Genomic DNA, 18,052 nt, shown 5'->3' on the forward strand with positions numbered 1-18,052 from the left:
TCTTCATAGCCTATTAATAAATGTATCAGTTCTCCCGATTCATTTTCTCCCAACTTGGTGTTTTTAGATGACCTCAGGCTGCATAAGAGTGTGTGCTAATTTGAGCAAGCCTCTCTGTGGCTTGCTTCCATTACAGAAGAGTTTATTAACTCCTGGATTTTTACTGGCTGCAGAAGCTATGTGGGTCAATAAGAGAGAAGGATTTCATTAACAGGCAAAAGAAGCAACTTTTCTTTGCCTTCGCTGCCCACCTCGTGTGCCGTGGCAGAAGCATCACGCGGGAAGTGGGGCCTTTTCATTATCCCAGGCACGCTGGGTGTGAAGGTAACCCTAGCTGAGATTTAAGCAATACAGTTAAAAGCCCAGTTCTTCAGAGTAATGACTGGACTAGAGACTGAGTATCTCGGAAGGTTTTCAAAGCACTTTTCATTAAAGCATTCAAACCAGACATCCTCTATTTCCTAAAAAATAATAATAAAATAAATAAATAAATTAAAAAAAAACTCAAAACAAGTAGCTATTGAAGAAACTTGAAACTTAAAAATCCAGATTTCACCCAAACTTAAAAAATTATTTTTGTATATGTAGAAAATACCCTCTCCCAGAAAAACAAATGCATGAACTGAGGCTCATTTAACCCAGGCTACTCATACCATCTCTTTTTACTGGCTGTGACACAACTTACTTGAAATTTTAGCCAAGATCTAAACTGAATAATTTGACTTACCTCCCTTGAACCAAACATTAAATTAAATTCTCAAAGATTGAGAAGCAGGTATAAAACAAATAGAACATTGTATTTCTTCATGCATTGCATACTTGAGCTGTAAAACATTCTTATCTAGGAAACTGTAGATGATAAAAATTCAGTGTGTCCAACTCAAAAGGCCAAATCAATGGAAAAATATTTTTCTACAACTAATATATATATATATACACACACCCCTACACGGGCAACAAGTCTAATTCAGACAGTCTCTGTGCCACAAACAGCTGGAGGTAGGGAGGGAATTCATTATGTGGTTCAGTTAGCATCTGCAGGGTACATCCTCAGCTCTTTTGCCAGGTAGTATTCAAGTAGTTTACATATGTTATTTCCAACAAAATGGTTAGAATAAAAGTTTTTACTAGGGATCAAATACGTTTTCTGCATATGGTTCTACTCACCTTTCACTTCCAATGCAAGAGCAGGATCTACTGACTTACACGGCACTTTTATTTTCAATATATTTTCAGAGCGCAACTGTGCTATTTCAAACAGTACAACTTAATCCAACAGAGGAAAGTCCTGTGGTAAACTAAATTGTTTATATCTCATTTCTCAAGCTATCATTAGCATTCTTTTTCTAAAATACATTTGGCCTAACCAGTAAAAATGCTTTATAAATGTTTAGTAGGTGAAAGGCACATCTCTTTAACACTTCAGTAAATGTTTCCTGCTTTCAGATTAAACCAATTACTACAAAATGACTACGTACTTTGGAAGTGCTGACTCAGAACTGCAGCCTGGAAAAGTCTCTGTACACCTCATTCCTATAATTCATGCAGCCTCGACTGACCCTTCGATCTGCAGCCTGCACATCAGAATGTCATTTTGCTGAATACCTTGAAGTAGAGAATCACATCTTCCCAGGAGCAGCCAGAGATGAAACTGCAGTCAGGCTCTTCCTGGGCTGCCTCCTTGATCTGAGGCATTTATCACCCTGAGCTGAGCTTCCCCACTGATGGCACATTGATGCCAATGGAGCCCGAAGACAACAGTAAACCTGCGACAATCAATATGAATTCCCTTTCTGAAAGCTTGCAGATTTTTTGAGGCATGTCTGGCTGTGATCATACCTGTATGCTAAGCCCTGATCGTTAATGCAAAAGGGAGTTTGCTGTTCACTGGAGAGCAAGACTTTGGCTAAAGTTGTGCTGAAATGAAAGTGCCAGAAAGTACCATAACCATTCTCTAGAAGTCTGGTGAAGATACAGTTAAATACTACACTTTTTAGAGTCCACTATGCTGCACACTTATTACAAGTAGGTTTTGAACTTCTATTCAAACAAACCTTTGGAAACTAAATGCCCTGTCCCGTGACTCAGGATAGCACTAAATACTTTGTCTTGCCCAACGCCTCTAACTACACTCACCTGAAAGTTAGATCACTCATTATCAAGGTATCAGTGTCAAAAGCATAGGTAGCTGCAGGATGAGGATTTCCAACTGATAAACCAGAGACCTAACAGTTTTCCTTTTGTTGTCCAAAACAGCTCCTGAACCAAGCTGCAGAATGGAAGCTCCAGGCCAAAATGTTAAAGGAGCAAGAGACTGTCCTACAGGCACAGGTGATGTAGGAGAGGTGATTGCATGGTGTGCCTTTGTTTCCCAGTTTTTAACCCATGAGGTACATTCCAGGTAAAGTATCCAAACTACTTTCTATGTATTCCTTCTAGCCTCATTCTACATCCCCTAGACTATTGTAAAGGAAAGAGATTATTTTCAAGCCAACTGTAAGATAATGCCCATACTGTGGCATGTGGGTTGTTTAGTCTGGAGCAGGGAAGGCTCTGAGAAGACCATACTGCAGCCTTTCAGTATTTAAAGGGGGCTTATAATAAAGATGGAGAGAGACTTTCTACCAGGGCCTGCAGTGATAGCACAAAGGGTAATGGCTTTAAGCTAAAAGAAGGTAGCTTTAGATTAGATATAAGGAAGAAATTCTTTACTATGAGCGTGGTGGCACACTGGAACAGGTTGCCCAGAGAAGCTGTGGATGCCCCATCTCTGGAAATGTTCAAGGTCGGGCTGGATGGGGCTTTGAGCAACATGATCTAGTGAAAGATGTCTCACTCAAGGCAGGGGGTCCAGACTAAATGATCTTTAAAGTTCCCTTCCAACCCAAACCATTCTTCTATGGTGCTATGATTTATGAGTGTTTACAGTACTCAACCACATACCAATGTGTGTGCTTTGGCTTGACTATTCACCATAACTACCCTTCAAGCAGGTTTCTAACTCAGCAAAGCACTGAACATATCACGAAACATGTTTACCAAACTGGAGCTGGGGTACTCACATGTTTTTCTGGACTGGGGTGTTAAGGCAGTGTTTTAATCAACTTCATCAGGAATTCTGCCTCTAAGGGCTTATACAAAGGGGCCTCTAGGATTTCAGGTTTTAGCTGGAATTTGAAACATTCAATAAAATAAAATTACTTGCCAAAATTACACTAAGAGTCAGGCTGGAGTGAAAGGCAGTAAAAGCAAGAAACAGCCAGTATATACTACACTTTGAGAGCAATGCAATAATCAGCCTTGAACACGAGTGGGATCATTAGATGACACGCTGGACTTTCACATCAAAAAGTGACAGCATCGGTAGATTTTTTTCTTAGACTTACAGAAATGGTCATGTAGATTTATCTTCTTTGACCTGCCTGTGAGAAAGGTCTCGCCCAGCAGAGCTTTGGCAGGGGGGTGGGGGTGGCTGTCAGCCCTTAAGCCCCTCTGCAGCTGCCCATCTCCTCACCCATCAGGAAGTCCCCTTCCAGCCTTTGCTCACAGTTAATCATACTGGTAAGTTTTTCCAGCTCTGCCCTTGGAGATGGTCTATTTCCTACCTGTTGAGCACTCAGGAAAGGCTAGCACTAAACTGATAAACTGGGAACAGGCTAAGAAGGGTTTGGTCCTTTACATGTTTTTTCAAAGGCTAAGATAAGCCGGTAATGCACCAAAGAACATCACATAAACTGCTGCTGACACCAGTTTGACAGGTCCTGCAATCAAACCTCAAAGGCCTCCAGCTGAGTCTGGCCCAACTGCAAACCTGCTTCAAATTTTCTCATAGTCGTTTTAATTAAACTTTTATGCTCAACCAGAAAGAGTTTTGTATGCAGGCAGACCTCTGTAGCCAGTTTAATGAAACTGAAGGTATTGATAAAAGCTAGAATATATTAAGCACACATTTGAAATGCTAAAATTGTTTTAGAAAAATCCAGTCAAACAAGTCTGCAAAGGCATTGATAATACATGTGCCCCTTGCGGGCTTGTGTAGATGAAAATTAAGTGATTCGCTTGCTGAAATGGAATATGCAGTAAGGTGTTCTGCTGAAGTGTGAGGGCCCGGTCACACAGCAGCCTCCATTTGGAGTTACTGGGAATAACAACAGTAGTAGTAATAGTAGTAGTATTTCCAGTATGGTAGCACTGAAGGGCCTCCCTCATGGACCAGATGTCATCACACAGGTCATTGTGCAAGTGCAGAACAGAAAGAGCATAAAGAGCTCCTTGATGCAAACAGCACAAAACAAGAAATGGATATTAACAGAGGAACAGCTACGTGGAAATTATGAGATGTTGGTCAGTGGGATAAGGAGAAGCCATAATATGGCCCTCACAGGCTGCTATAGTGAGTGAGATACCACTCCATTTTACAGGAGGTAATGAACACCCGCTGCTTCCTTGAGCTGGAAGGAATTGGGGGACTCACCTTCATGCCAGTCTGTCTCTGGGCAGCAGTGTGCCTGAGACAGCCAAATCGGGCTCTTCAGATGGTGACAGGGATCTGGCACCACCTGAGGGAATACACCCAAACCATGGTGGTGCTTCCCAGGATGTTGCACACCCTCCCCAGGCATGTTGCTTAGGCAGACATTTTTAGCTCTGTGCTTTACAATAAAGCAAGAAGATAAAAGTCAGCTGAGGGTTTTAATTTTTGGTAGCTGTAGTAGTGCAACCAGTGGGCTATGGCAACCAAGAATGTAAGCAGCACCCTTGCTGTAGCACCCTCATGGCATGGTGATGCTGAGCTGCCTCCACTCCCATGTTCCCACCTGGCAGCAGTGCTGCCTCCTCTCTCCCTGCCCACACTGTTAGGGTGCTGGGCAGCAGCAAGGGGGTCCTCATCTCCTTAATTGAGGAGCAAGAGTGCCTGCTCCTAGTGAGAGACAGCTCTCAGCCTGTTTCCAGCCACTACGAAAACATTCACCTACTATTCAAATTTAAGTTACAGAAGCTGTTCTTGGTGCTGTGGTACTGCCTAGGGCCCCAGCTGAGATCAGAGCTTGCCCTGTTCAAACCTGAAAGGTTTTTAATCTAATTAAACAATAGGCAAAAGTTGGAAAGGAAAAGCAGAGACAGAAAATTGAGATGAGTTTTTTTAAGATGACAGTTCTGGGCTAGGAGCCCCAGTTTGCTGGCTCCCCACCCCTGCTCCCTTGCTTGGCTTTGGGATGCTTAGGCATTTCTCCTTGGATCCATGACATCTATTCCAAACATCTCATTTGGTATCAGTGTCCCACTGTGGCACTCAGGTTGCTAAAACAAATCCCTCTGAGTTTCTGTTTGTGCGTAGGTCACAGATCTGGCTACAGCCTGATATAAACACACACGTGCAAGCTTCATGTCAGCTAGCTCTGATATCGGCACCGCAGAGCTCTGCACGGATTAACCTCCCATCCTCCCATCCTCCCATGCCTTCACCCGGCTCAGCGGGGAAGGGCTGCAGCTAGTGCTGTATTCACACCCAGACACCTGAGCACTGCAGGCTGCTCTTGAACCTCCCATTGCTCTGTGCCCACCTCACCTCAGCCCCTGTGTGTTACACCAATCACTTTTTTTCTAACGAGAGCTGTCAGGCTGGGCACATGAAGTGTCTGATCACCTAAATGCTGCTGGGGGTACTCTGGCACCGGAGGGAAGTCAGTGAGTTGGAGCTGGTCTTCTTTTCCAAAGAGCAGATAACCATGTTTTAGCTATATAGCATCCTGCATGATTTTGGAGCTTTGAAAGTGCTTTTTCCACCCAGAAAAAAAAAAAAAACAACCAAAAACAAAGGAAGCAGAAAACAAGAAAACCTTGCAGAAAAAACTAGCCTCAGATCTTTAGAACATCTTTTTTTTAAAACATGCACAGATTTTACATATAAAAATATGTATTACTGACAAAATACAGCCACAGATTAACTTTCAGATGGCTACCAGGTATAAATTGATAGCAAAATATGGAGCCTTAATAGTCTTAAGTGCGGTCACATTGTAACAGATCTTTCTTCTGCTTCTGCTTCATGAAGTGAAGTGAAACTGGCAGAAGAGGCTGGCAGGGGATTATTTTCTCTGCCTTTGCTGGCCTTGCCCATAGCTGCAGTCCACACACAGGCTGCAAAACAGAGCTGACAAGGTGCCCTCCCAGCTCACTCAAGCCACAGTGCACGGATGCAGCTTGAAGGAATCCAGTGCAGAATCACGGTGATGTGAGGCAAAGGCTGGGCTTCGCTTACTGGTGGGGCTACCCTGCATGACAGATAACATAGGAAGGGAGCAGCGATGCTCCCCTTTGATGGTGGAGTCACATTGAGGCACATCAAGTGCAGCTCCTGGCCCTAGCCTGGGCCACCGAGTGGGGAACGGAAAGATGAAGAGGGTAAACTGTGGCTGCAGCGTGATGCGGGGTTGCCTCCCCCCCTGCTCACTTGGACATCAGAAGCAGTGCAGCCAGGGTAGCATCTGGCTCCCAGTCTGGCTTGTTGGGGAATCAAGAAGGCAGGTAAACAGCTAGGCAGCCAGGCTGTACTGAGTTCCTCTGCTAAAGCCTGCCAGAGCTGATACCTTGAGGTTAAAGTTAGAGTTTGGCGCTGTCTGCGTGGTGAAGCAAGGCTCAGAGCACAGGCACGGCTCTGACCATGCCGGCTCTCACCTTGAGTTAATCCCACTGCCTGGTTCTGCACAACATCAGTGGTTGGACCAGCTCAGGTTAGTCTCTTCCCATAGAGATGGCACAGGGATCACATCATTCTCTTCCATTCCATAGGTCATCCTAGAAGTCCTTTGCTGTAGATGTCAGCCACAACTGTACACAGAAAAGAAGTGTACAGGGCTTGTGCAGAAAGGCAGGGGCTGGAAATCTTTGCTGACTTTACTGCTGTCCTCTTGAAGTCTCCACAGAGTTACCAAGGGAAATATTTTTAGAAGTCTCCACTTCTTTTGCTTCTGGACACGCTGTGTAGAGACACCATAGCTGGAACTTTCACAACAGGGCACTCATAATTCTCAGATCTTTTTTAAATCTCTGGCCTGCATCTTTCTGTTCTTCCTCAGTTTACCTTTCTGCAACAGAGGAATCATAATAGTTTGCAATCTTAAAAAGATGCAGAGAGTTTCAGTTCCCTGATATTTGTGCTTTGTGGTCTCCAAACGTAAGTGAATTTCCATGTCTGAACACAATACTTACTAACTTCTACCAAAGTAGAAGTTCACCATCCTGGAGTCTCTGAAATTATTGTGGTGTTTGGTTTTTTTTTTTCTTTTTTTTTTTTTCTTTGTTAATGCAGATCACTCTCTACTCAGAAAGGTTTGAAGAATTTCAGAAGACGTTGACCAAAAGCAATGAAGTGTTTGCCACATTCAAACAAGAGATGGAGAAAGTGAGTAGCAGCTCACGCCTGAACTCTGTGCTTGACACTTTCCTTTTAGATTTTGTTGTTTCTCACTACAATAATTTTATCTGGGGTCCAGCCATTTCTGCACATTTTGGAGAACAATCTCATCAACATCCAAATAACATCTGGGGCACCCTCAGCCACAACTGATAGCAGCTTAGACTTCAGCACTGCAAACTGAACTTTTCACTCTCCCTATCAGCTAAAACCGAAGTTGCCTGGAAGAATAAACATTTTACCTAAAACCTAATATGGTGGTTGGGTATAGAACCCTCAGATACCAAAGGGGGAGTCTAGAGCTGAATTTGTCAGCCGATGTCTTCAGGAGTGCCCAGAGCCTCCTGGGTGACTGGCATTGATAAGAAAGGTTGATGCAGGCTATATGTCAGTCTACAGGTGTCAGCTGAAGCCCACCGACACCTTCCCACCATTAAGCCCAAGTTACTGCTTCCTTGCGGCTGGGGTACTTATTTCCTGTAATGAATGGGAGTCAAAAAACAAACACACCCACATGTTGTACCCACTGTCATAATAAACCATGTTCTGCTCTGCCACCAGGGCCCGAAACCCTGCTGCCCTGATCCATGCAACCTCTAATGATCTTCACTCTGCAGAAAACCAAAGGGAAAGATGGTGCTGTTTAGCTAGCGGTGTGTTTTGGAGGTAGTATAGAGGTGACTAACCCAGAGGGTACTTCCTTGGCACTGCTGGCTCAGGAGATACAAGCCCTTCTTTAACTTCCCAGCAACCTAACACTGTGGTCTGGTAACGAGACAAACCCAATAATGCCACCTTTTCTTTGCCTTTTGTTTTCATGATAGTTTGTACTCTGGGAGTTGGCTATACTTTTAACTGCATAATCAACTGGCCCTACTTTAGGACTACAGACTGAAGGCTGAAAGTTATAGGGCAGCTACTTAAAATTCATCCCTTAATGAAAATTATTACTTAGCACAGCCACTACAGCTGCTGGTAGCAGAGTTATGAGTATAGCCAAAGACCTGAATAAAAGGGATGCCCTAATTTAATCTGAAGTGTGGAATTCCTGTTGTGATTCAGCTTTTCCTCCCGATTCTATAGATGACAAAGAAAATGAAGAAGTTGGAAAAGGATACTGCTACATGGAAATCCAGGTTTGAGAACTGTAACAGAGCATTACTGGACATGATTGAAGAGGTGAGCAGTCTCTTTCTTCTCAGGATGTACCTCTTTCCCCATGCAAAGCTTTAACTAGGAGATGCGAGAACTTGAAACTGTCAGAAGTCAATGAAAAATTTGTTCTTGAATCTAAGTGTCTTTTTTTCAAGCTAACTTAATAATTAGATGTCTTTTAAACAAAGACAGTCCCAACTGCTGGGGCTTTTATATTGTGCAGAGACCTTCATTATGTCCATGAGAAACTGAATTATGCAACTGTGAATTTTAAGTGCTCTAAAAATGTGTGATTGTTAATGCTCTCACACAGAAGCAAATTGGCATTAGCTCACTTCATGCTACTTACTTTCTGCACAAGAGCATCCACCCAGGGAATTAATGTTCTCTAGCTAATGAACTTTAAATTCACGCCTTTCATTAACTTCCTGTGTAGGCAAACTCTAAGAGCCAAAAACAAGTACTGTGGCTCACCGTAGTTTTAAAAATGCTGTCACAGGGGCATTGCAGAGGAAATTCATAAGCATGTTGGAACTTGTTCAAACAAGATAAGACGCGTGCCTGAAGTTTCACCCCAAACTTACACTGAACTTGGACCGGGTCCTTCTGGTTAGCTTTGTAGCTCTGTGCTATTGCTATTTCTGTGGGTTTCTGTATCTCTTGTTTCATCACTGGGTGTAGAAGCAAGAAAATGTTCTAACTCAGGCTGCTCTCACAGAACCTAGAAGCAAAATAAACAAAAAATATAATACAGTTGGTTTTCTCCCAAATTCACACTGACACCCACCACAAGTCCAGGTAGGCTTTTGGATGCTCATCTGTACGGACATCCACTATGTTTTCCCGTCTCTACAGATCATCAACAGGTATTTCTGCAAATGTTTTTGAGAGAAACTGATGTGAGTCTGTATGGGGAATGCTAATACACTGCAGTAACAGGAGCGAATGTCCTCTTGAAGCTTCAGTACAAAAGACCATAGTTATTGTAGAACAGCTGGTGAAAGCCAGCTACCTGGCACAGTCCTGTGAGGGCTGCCTACATCTCAGATTGTTTCCTAATTGCCAGTTCCACCAATTAACTGCATGCACTCAAACTCAGTCCACAACTTTGTCTGATGTCTTTGACCACAGAAAGCCATGAGGTCCAAGGAATATGAGTGCTTCGTGCTGAAAATCCAGAGGCTAGAGAACCTTTGCCGGGCTTTGCAGGAAGAGAGGAATGAATTGTACAAAAAAATAAAGCAAGCACAGTTCCCTGAGGAGGTGAATGGAAATGATGTCTTAGAAGAAGATGACGACACTGATACGAGCCCTTCCTCCTCTGAGCAGGCAAGCATTGAGCTGTGCACTGCTGATGAAAGCATGCTGAAGGAGCTGGCTGAAGCTTTCAGTGTGTCACACAAGGCAGAGGAGTCCCTCTCAAGCAACAGCAGCAATCCAGAGACCTGTGATGCTCAAACATGTAATGCTGTCCCAGTGCCAGAGCTCCCCTCTCCTCTCACCACACAGTCAGAGGCTGGGAATTACTGTGAGCAGCCCAGCACGAGCACACCAACACCCACTGAACACATGCCAGCACCCACTGGGAGCACGCCAGCACCCACTGAAAATATGACGACGCCCACCGAGAACATGCCAAAGCCCACCAAAAGCATGCCCACGCTCCCAGAAAGGGTGCCAAAACCCACAGAAAGTGTGCAAATACCTCCCAAGAGTGTGCCAGTACCCGCTGGGAACATGCCAAAACCCATTGAAAGCATGCCAGCAACCCCCGAAAATATGCCAACACCCACACAAAACATGCCTTCTCCCCTTGGGAATATGCCAGGACCCACAAAAAGTCCACCAAAAGCTGCAGAACCTGTGGATGACTCAGCAGAGCAGTCTGCCCAAGGTCAGTCTGCAGAGCAAACAGGGGACACAGACATGGAAGCAGTGGATTGAAGACACTGGTGTGTCCAGGCTTGTCTTCTACAAACCACAGCTCTACTTTGTCCTCTAAATTGATACCTTTTTTTTTTTTAAAAAAAAAAAAAAAACAAAAAGTGGGTGCTAAAACACACTCGCATATCTGTAGGCAAATGTAATCCACTTCTCTTTGCTACCACTGTCCAGTAATAATGGGTCTGCAAATTTTGCTGCCTTCATCCGCTTGAAGTATAATATTTTCTTAATGACAGGAAAATACATCAAAATTACAGGATCTTTTTTCCCAGGCATAATGAGTCATCTCATTCAGCAAAATAATTTTAAACTGTTGAAGTTTTGTGTTTCAAAAGTCATTGCAATTCACATACATATATTTAAAGATTCATAATTAATTGTATCTATTGGTTATGAGGCTGTGTGAAAGATGGCCTACTTGGACACATAGTGATTTTAATGGGGTGAAAGGAATCTGTAATTACAAAGTAACATAGTGAAACCATCAATGTGGTCAGCCATATCCAAGGAGAGGTGCAGTAACTGAAGGTGAATTTTTGAATGAGTAAACTACTGCTCTGCACTGTGGCCGGCGCACCCACAAGCTCTTAGCTTTACCTTCAACTGGTCTTTTCTGCTTAGCATTGTAAAAGACCTTTTGTTTTTAACGTTAACTACAGGGGAGGGTGGAACTTTTCCAGATTCCTCATAAAATGACTGAAAACAACAGCAATTTCCACACTGATGGCAATTCCCAAGGTAGGGGTCACAACCCTCTTTCTGCATCCAACAGAAACCTGCTAGTTTGTCATACTGTTCGGGGTCATGAGCCTAACAGTGGGGCTCACGGCTGTTTCCAGCTCACAAATGAGGTCAGAAGTTCGGAGGCTGGTTGCAGATCCCAGCTTCTAGGCCAGGAGCAGAAAGCAGAGTGGAGCTACACTAGAAGGTACCAGGATGTATTCCAGAAGATACCTCTGAGATCATGCTTCTGGATGGTGCCCTCTTCCCCCAGTCATGGCCACAGGAACCTCTCCACCATAGCATCCTCCTGGCCCTGCTGCATGTGCTGATGATCCCAGAAGGGTGAGCACACTCACCTGTCACCTCATTCATTGGAGTAGAGCACAAGTAAATAGCCCAGGAGCAAGTAGGTACCAGGAAAGCAGGAATCCCTCTCACAGACACCTTTGGGAACCAGCTGCGTTCTCATCCCCCCTCTTGTCTAACCGGCTCTTCCCGTCTGCCTGCCAACACACCATTGCTTAATAATGTACCTACCTTGTCAGAAACTGGTTGATTCTCTGCCAAGAACAAAGATGAAGAGGGAAGGGGGCAAGAGAGGGTACCTACCCAGAGAGCTGTATGCTTTCAAGTGAGGAGAGTAAGAAGGCTTTTTGGAAGAAGGATAAAAAAGTCCTGTTGGCACATTTCTTGTTTCTCACCCCCTTCCTCCGAATTCAGACCAGACCTTGTGGAGTCTGAGCGGGATAGCTTAAGAATTTGAAAAGGGCAATTAAACAAGATGTCCAGAGGCTGGAAAGGGAAATGTTACAACCAAACCAACCCATGTTTATAGACAGATCCCAACAAGACTCTGAAGACAAAGTGACTCATTCAAGCCGGAGTTGAAATACAGGTGAATCAAGAGCGAAGATGCCATCCTTGGCAGACGGGTCAGCCCTTCCAGCACGCCACCCTTCAACGCAGGGCTTGAATCTTTGCTTACTTGCCAGCATGGCCCACACCCTGGTTAAGCATGTTTGTGTCTGCAGTGCCTGGTTCAGCCTTTTCAAGAGCTAACCATTGGAGTATACAGAGCGTAACTTGCAACAGTTTTGATATGGCCTTACGAGTAGCTACTATGGCTAGTTTTCAAATATTGATGCCTTATGTTAGATATGAAGACTGACAAGATGCATTTCATGTCTTTCTTCACCTGAAAGTAGATCATTCAGGTCTTAGGTACCTTAAGCTCCTTTTATAAGCAGTGGAGAATAATAGGCATCATTCAAGGACAAGTCATCTCACAGTAAGCCTGGCGTCCAAGACAGGAGAAATTACGTTCTCTCTGAAGATGCCATTTCTCTTCACTGATTCTAGAGTCAGCCTAAGATAACTGGCTTAAATTTTAAAAAGTTTATTATTAGGTGTCTAAATAAGGCAAGATGAATCCCATAAAATGTTCAGATTCAAAGCCCTAAGTGAATGGCCATATCTGAAAACCAAGGCAGTTATGTGCCTGTGAAAATGTTAACCTTTAACAAATCCTCATCCTAAGATAAAAAGTTATACTCACCTTATTTACTTTTATAGTTTCCATTGACTTAAGTCTGTAGAAATATAGTTTCCATTACAAGTTTTGTTTGTTGTTATGGTGACTTTTAAAATTAATGCAATTTATATAGCCATTAATGTCTTTTTTCCTTTCTTGGTCTTGTTTAATTCTGTTGCCATTTTAGCAATTATCTGCATGAGTCCAACTTATTTTTTCTTCAAGTAGGCCCTTAGAATGCTTTTAGTTGTTGAAGTTTTCTTATATATTCAAATATTCAATTACATAATAATAATTATCAACATGGCCTTGCAACATCAAATTAGTTCTATTTTACATAATCATTATGGTCACATCTTTAATTATATAATTGTTGCCTCATATGTTCCAACTTTGGCAAGTAGGGAAACGAGGTTCCTACAGATAAAAACTTCCTAAATAGTCATGATTGATTGCTACAGCATCATCCCTCATGAATAATTACACAGCCTTCTGGGAAAATCACTCCCACTCTATTCCACTTTCCTCATTTTCACCCTTTTAATTCTTGCATCTAAAACTGCACTCACATACTTGCAATTCTTATTACTCTGTGAGTTTCCACCCACGTGCCTGTTGCTTCTCTTTTTCCGTACCAGGTACCGACTGCATTTTACCCCAGCAGTTTCATCCTTGTTCTCAGTGCATACATACAACACTGGAAGCATAGGAGAGTGACCCTCCCGGATTTTAGTTCCAGGATCGGGCCTCACATCTTTGCAAGAGATGGGAGAAAAAATTGTAGGGAAAATTCTGGCTGATCCCAGGCTGAATTACGAGCATTTAGAGTCAAACTGTGGGGATGGTTTATGTGTAATCTCATGGCCTGTAGAGCTGTGGGAGGCTGGAGTACCCTCAATAGAGGCAGAAAATCTGTAAAAATTCACCACGCGCCTGTTCGTCATCCATTGCGTCAGACTGGCAATTTGAACCACCATCACCATCACAGAGTTCTGTGTGTTAACCTACTTCCTCTCACTCTTCATCAACACTATTTGCTGTCTTCCTCTTGCTCTCTTCTTGTACTGGTACCCAACACAAAAGTGCCTTTGTGTGGTAGCAATGTCCTTGTGAAAAGCCTCTGGGACTGCAGCCTGCACATAAGCTCACTGCATTTCCCTCAGGTACCTCTGTGCTCAAAACACAGAAACCCACCACACTTTTGTGATCATTCGGAGGCGGTAAGTCGCAGTGAGATGTGCATCTTCCCTGCTGCTCATCCTTATCATACTTCCAGTCTCATGAATCCTGGTGTGTGCTGTGGTTGCCTCCTTCAGTCTTACTTTTATTTCACAGTTAGTCCCACACCACCAGGCACAGATTTATGGGGGAGAAAGGTGGTGATGGTAGCTATATCCTTCTTACTAAAATCATCCACTGCTGCACTGCTTTTGAACGAGCAACAGCCTTTATTTGCAAAAGTTGCAAGGAAGGAACAAAAATATTTTCCCTTTCTGCATGCCTGACCTTTGTCACCTCAAAAATTTAACAGCTCCCCTGCTGAACATATAAAACACAACATTTTTCAATAACCTAGAGTTTATCCAAATGTGAGGGGATTTTCATGATGACAGCTAAAATCATATCCATGATGCTAACATGACCCTCTCACCTAATTTCTGATCCCTGTGGCAGACCACAGTAATGATGAATCTTGTTGATGAGACATTAGTAAGGAACAGCTAATCTATTTCAGCTTAACTTTTCCCACAAAACTGAACAGAAGTAGACGCAAGCATGGAATATATAATCCAGATGACAGAACTGGAGCAATAGTGTAAGTGACCCAGATCAGGGACGTATGGTAAATAGCAGTGAAACTTTCATTCCAGGCTTCACTATCAATGTCATCTTTAAATTCACTTTGTCAATCAGATTGCAATCAACCACATATGCAGTTGTCTGCAGATTCACACCACCCCTCTCTCTTCATGATGAACATCAGCGCACTCGTCAGTATTGAATTTAGACTTTTCTTTTTACTTTATTAGGAAATGGCAGCAAGACTCATTCCTCTCCTGGGTGCACACACTACCCCTGCAATACCATTCGTACTAACGTTTACCCATGACTTTTGCTGAGCCAAGGGGCAAGCATAAGGAATGGACATAACCCTGCCCTTGAGTCAGCCTGTCCAGCAAAGCAGCACATGCCAGCTGGGTGAGGGAGTCAGGAGGACAGGGAAGGGCAGACAGGGAGAAACAGTGTTTGCTGCACTGGCGGGCTCCCCTTCCCTTGAATTTTTTGCACTAACATGCTTCACTACTGTGCAATGTTGTTTTTTCTACTTAGAAAAGACTTTTCACATCCCTTTCAAAGATGCAGGAGGAGATGATGGTTGTGGCTGTGGCAGGACAGTGCTGGGACAGCGTTCAAACCCCAGGGGAACCCAGAAACATGAACATCCACAGTGTCCACTGGCTCACAGCATCACATGGCTCACAGCTCAGGCCACCCTGCAGCCCTGGCCGCTCATCACACTTGACCCAACAAAGAAATCCAAGTGGTAATTGCTCATGAGCTGCAGATGGCTGAACAAACCATGGGCCAGCTCCCCCCGCTGCAGGCATGGTGAGGAGTGGCAGAGGTTCTCACCTTTCAGTCCTGACACCGGGAGAGGGGTGGCAAAGAAAGACACCAGGGCATATGCCATTTGCAAGCAATTTTCTACATCAGCAAAGTAGCTTCCACACTCCTTATATTTGGAGATGGTCTGAAAAAAAGGGGCATATGAAGATCCAAAAGAGGCAATGGTTCAGAAATAAGCCCAGAATAGTGTACTTTACAATATCTACATTACATGTGTATGGGCAAGGGTCTAAAGGGAATGATCTTTGCTCTCTGCCCCTAGCCCCTACTCAAGGGACCCATATAATGTAAGCATGTCCAGACAGCGCAACTGAAGTCATGCATCCAGGCTAGGACAGTCCTGGATTTACCCTGAGGATGTGACAAAGGCATGCAAACACACCCATTCATGCTGTTTAATGAGGCATGTGGTCTCTGTCCCATAAGGAGGGAACAAGCACATCATCCTCCTTCCCTGTCACAGCTGCTTAAGGCCCTGACTGGAAGAATGGGAAAAGCTTCACATTGCCCTGTATTTGGATCCTGGCTTCCCTGCCGTGTCCCCCCACCCCCCCCCCCCCCCCCCCGCCACCATGCATTTCTGATTTAAGGTTACTTCCTCTGTTTATCCAATTGAAAATATTTTTATGCTTAAAATAAAAAAAGGGAAAGGCTTAAGTGCAAGTCTGTCTCTGACAAAGTAGGCTTCAGCTTTGAGGTGCAGATAAAATACTTACAGTCCAGCCTGAGAGAAAGACAGCCTTAGCAAAATACTGAGCACAAAAAAAGGATTCTAAAGTTAGGCTAAGATGTTGCACCTTGTGGCTATGACCCATGATACAATGAAGAGAAGAAGAAAATACCTCATGTTCACTGGTCAAGAAAACAAGTTCTGTATTAGTAGAATATTCCTTTTTTTCCTGGAAAATAAAAAGAAGGAAAAGGGGGGAAAAAGGATGTTCAGGAAGACCTCTTATTTGCATGAATCATTTTAGTCGTTGGTTATCAAAATCCACCACAGAGAGTGACTTCAGAGGATCTCAAAATGCTTTTCAAGCTATAAATATTAAGGAATTACGATTTCACTTTGGGCTGAGGGCCACCTGCTCTGGGTTGTAACACAACAGCTCTTAGGGCAGTGGCTTTCACTAGGTATAAAACTTCAGAGCAGAACCCAAGCATTAACTGTCTGGTAAGAGGAAGAAACCTTTTCAATGACCAGTTTCCTAATGGCTTAATTTTTTGTACCTTGCCCTGATAATTCTGGCAATGCCATCCGCAGAAAACAAAAGGTTCAGATCTTTTCAGGTGTAAACCAGAGTAGCTCCTTTGGAGCCAGCTGAGCTCCACACACTAATGTCCGATGAGAATCCCATCCAAGGGGCTGAATTACTGGGCCATTAGCAAGCCCTCTGTTCCTGTGAAGTGAACATTTTACCCAGACATTTTACTTCAGGGGCCCTGAGATAAAAAGAATGGATTTACTCAATTAGAATTTGGCCAACACATTGCATTTAATGAAGCTACTTTTAGGAAAAGTGCCAATAAAGCAATCTTTATTGACTACAAGTAGCCATGGCCTCTGCTCTGCAACTCACCCAAACACCAAGTGCTGCAATGCTCCAGCTCACATCTTCTCATCAGAAAGGATAAAAGGCAGAGCACCACCTCTCCTATGAAGACAGGCTGAGAGAGTTGGGTTGCTCAGCCTGGAGAAGAGAAGGCTCTGGGGGGACCTTACAGCAGCCTGCCCGTGCCTAAAGGGGGGCTACAGGAAAGCTGGGGAGGGACCTTTTACACGGGCATGCAGTGATGGAACAAGGGAGAATGGCTTTCAACGGAAAGAGGGTAGATTTGGATTAGATATAAGGAAGAAATTCTTTGCCGTGAGGGTGGCAAGGTGCTGGAACAGGTTGCCCAGAGAAGTTGTGGATGTCCCCTCCCTGAAGTGTCCAAGGCCAGGCTGGATGGGGCTTTGAGCGACCTGGTTTAGTGGAAGGTGTCCCTGCCCATGGCAGGGGAGGTGGAACTAGATGATCTTTAAGGTCCCTTCCAACCCAAACCATTCTATGATCCTATGATTTCTTCAATCACTTCACCCACTTCCTGTAGCTCTTCACTCTTTCTCACACTTCTCCCACCCAATGACAGATCTAAACCTACTCTGCTTGCTGCAGCTTGCTGGATAGTCCTTGTTAAAAATAGAACAAAATATGATTAGATTCAGGTTTCATTTCACATGAGATCTAGGTCAGGGCTGACAATACCATTTGAGCTGCTGCAACAGCTCTCTGTCTCCACAACGGGGGAGGTCCTGCTCCTCGCACAGGCTTACAGTTCTGCAGAGCCTCCTCCGCACCGGCTCGGGCGCTTGTCAGGCTCTCTGATGAACTGATCTAACTCATGAGCCCAACAGAAAAGTAATCTAACTAAGGAACAAAGGATTCTTTTCCAGCATGTTAGAGCGCTGATGCATGAAGTGGGAATAGTCCTCCTGGCAGCAGCAAGCTACTAGGCCAGCTCAGGTGTACCAAAATCCTGCTCACTTACTACTCAATTGCAGCGCTACCCAAAATGTGATCTTACTATTGTTACAGACAGCACAGAATACAGGACCAGAGGGGTGACTGTTGTGAGCAGCAGGGTATTTGTTATTTCTTAAGGACTAGCTGCCA

At 43.9% G+C, this 18,052-nt stretch overlaps 1 protein-coding gene across 1 annotated transcript in view; it reads left to right on the top strand.

Moving 5' to 3' along the window:
* The window catches only part of TXLNB (taxilin beta), a 34,683-nt gene extending 18,773 nt beyond the window's left edge, over nucleotides 1–15,910 (top strand). The window contains exons 6-9 of the mRNA XM_040597442.1: nucleotides 2,257–2,331; nucleotides 7,313–7,405; nucleotides 8,501–8,596; nucleotides 9,704–15,910. Coding sequence (XP_040453376.1) covers nucleotides 2,257–2,331; nucleotides 7,313–7,405; nucleotides 8,501–8,596; nucleotides 9,704–10,516 — 1,077 coding nt within the window. The 3' untranslated portion in view covers nucleotides 10,517–15,910. The remainder of the gene's footprint in view (nucleotides 1–2,256; nucleotides 2,332–7,312; nucleotides 7,406–8,500; nucleotides 8,597–9,703) is intronic.
* Nucleotides 15,911–18,052: the final 2,142 nt, after the last annotated feature.

Source organism: Falco naumanni, chromosome 6 (assembly GCF_017639655.2).
Source record: "Falco naumanni isolate bFalNau1 chromosome 6, bFalNau1.pat, whole genome shotgun sequence".
NCBI classification, from domain to species: domain Eukaryota; kingdom Metazoa; phylum Chordata; class Aves; order Falconiformes; family Falconidae; genus Falco; species Falco naumanni.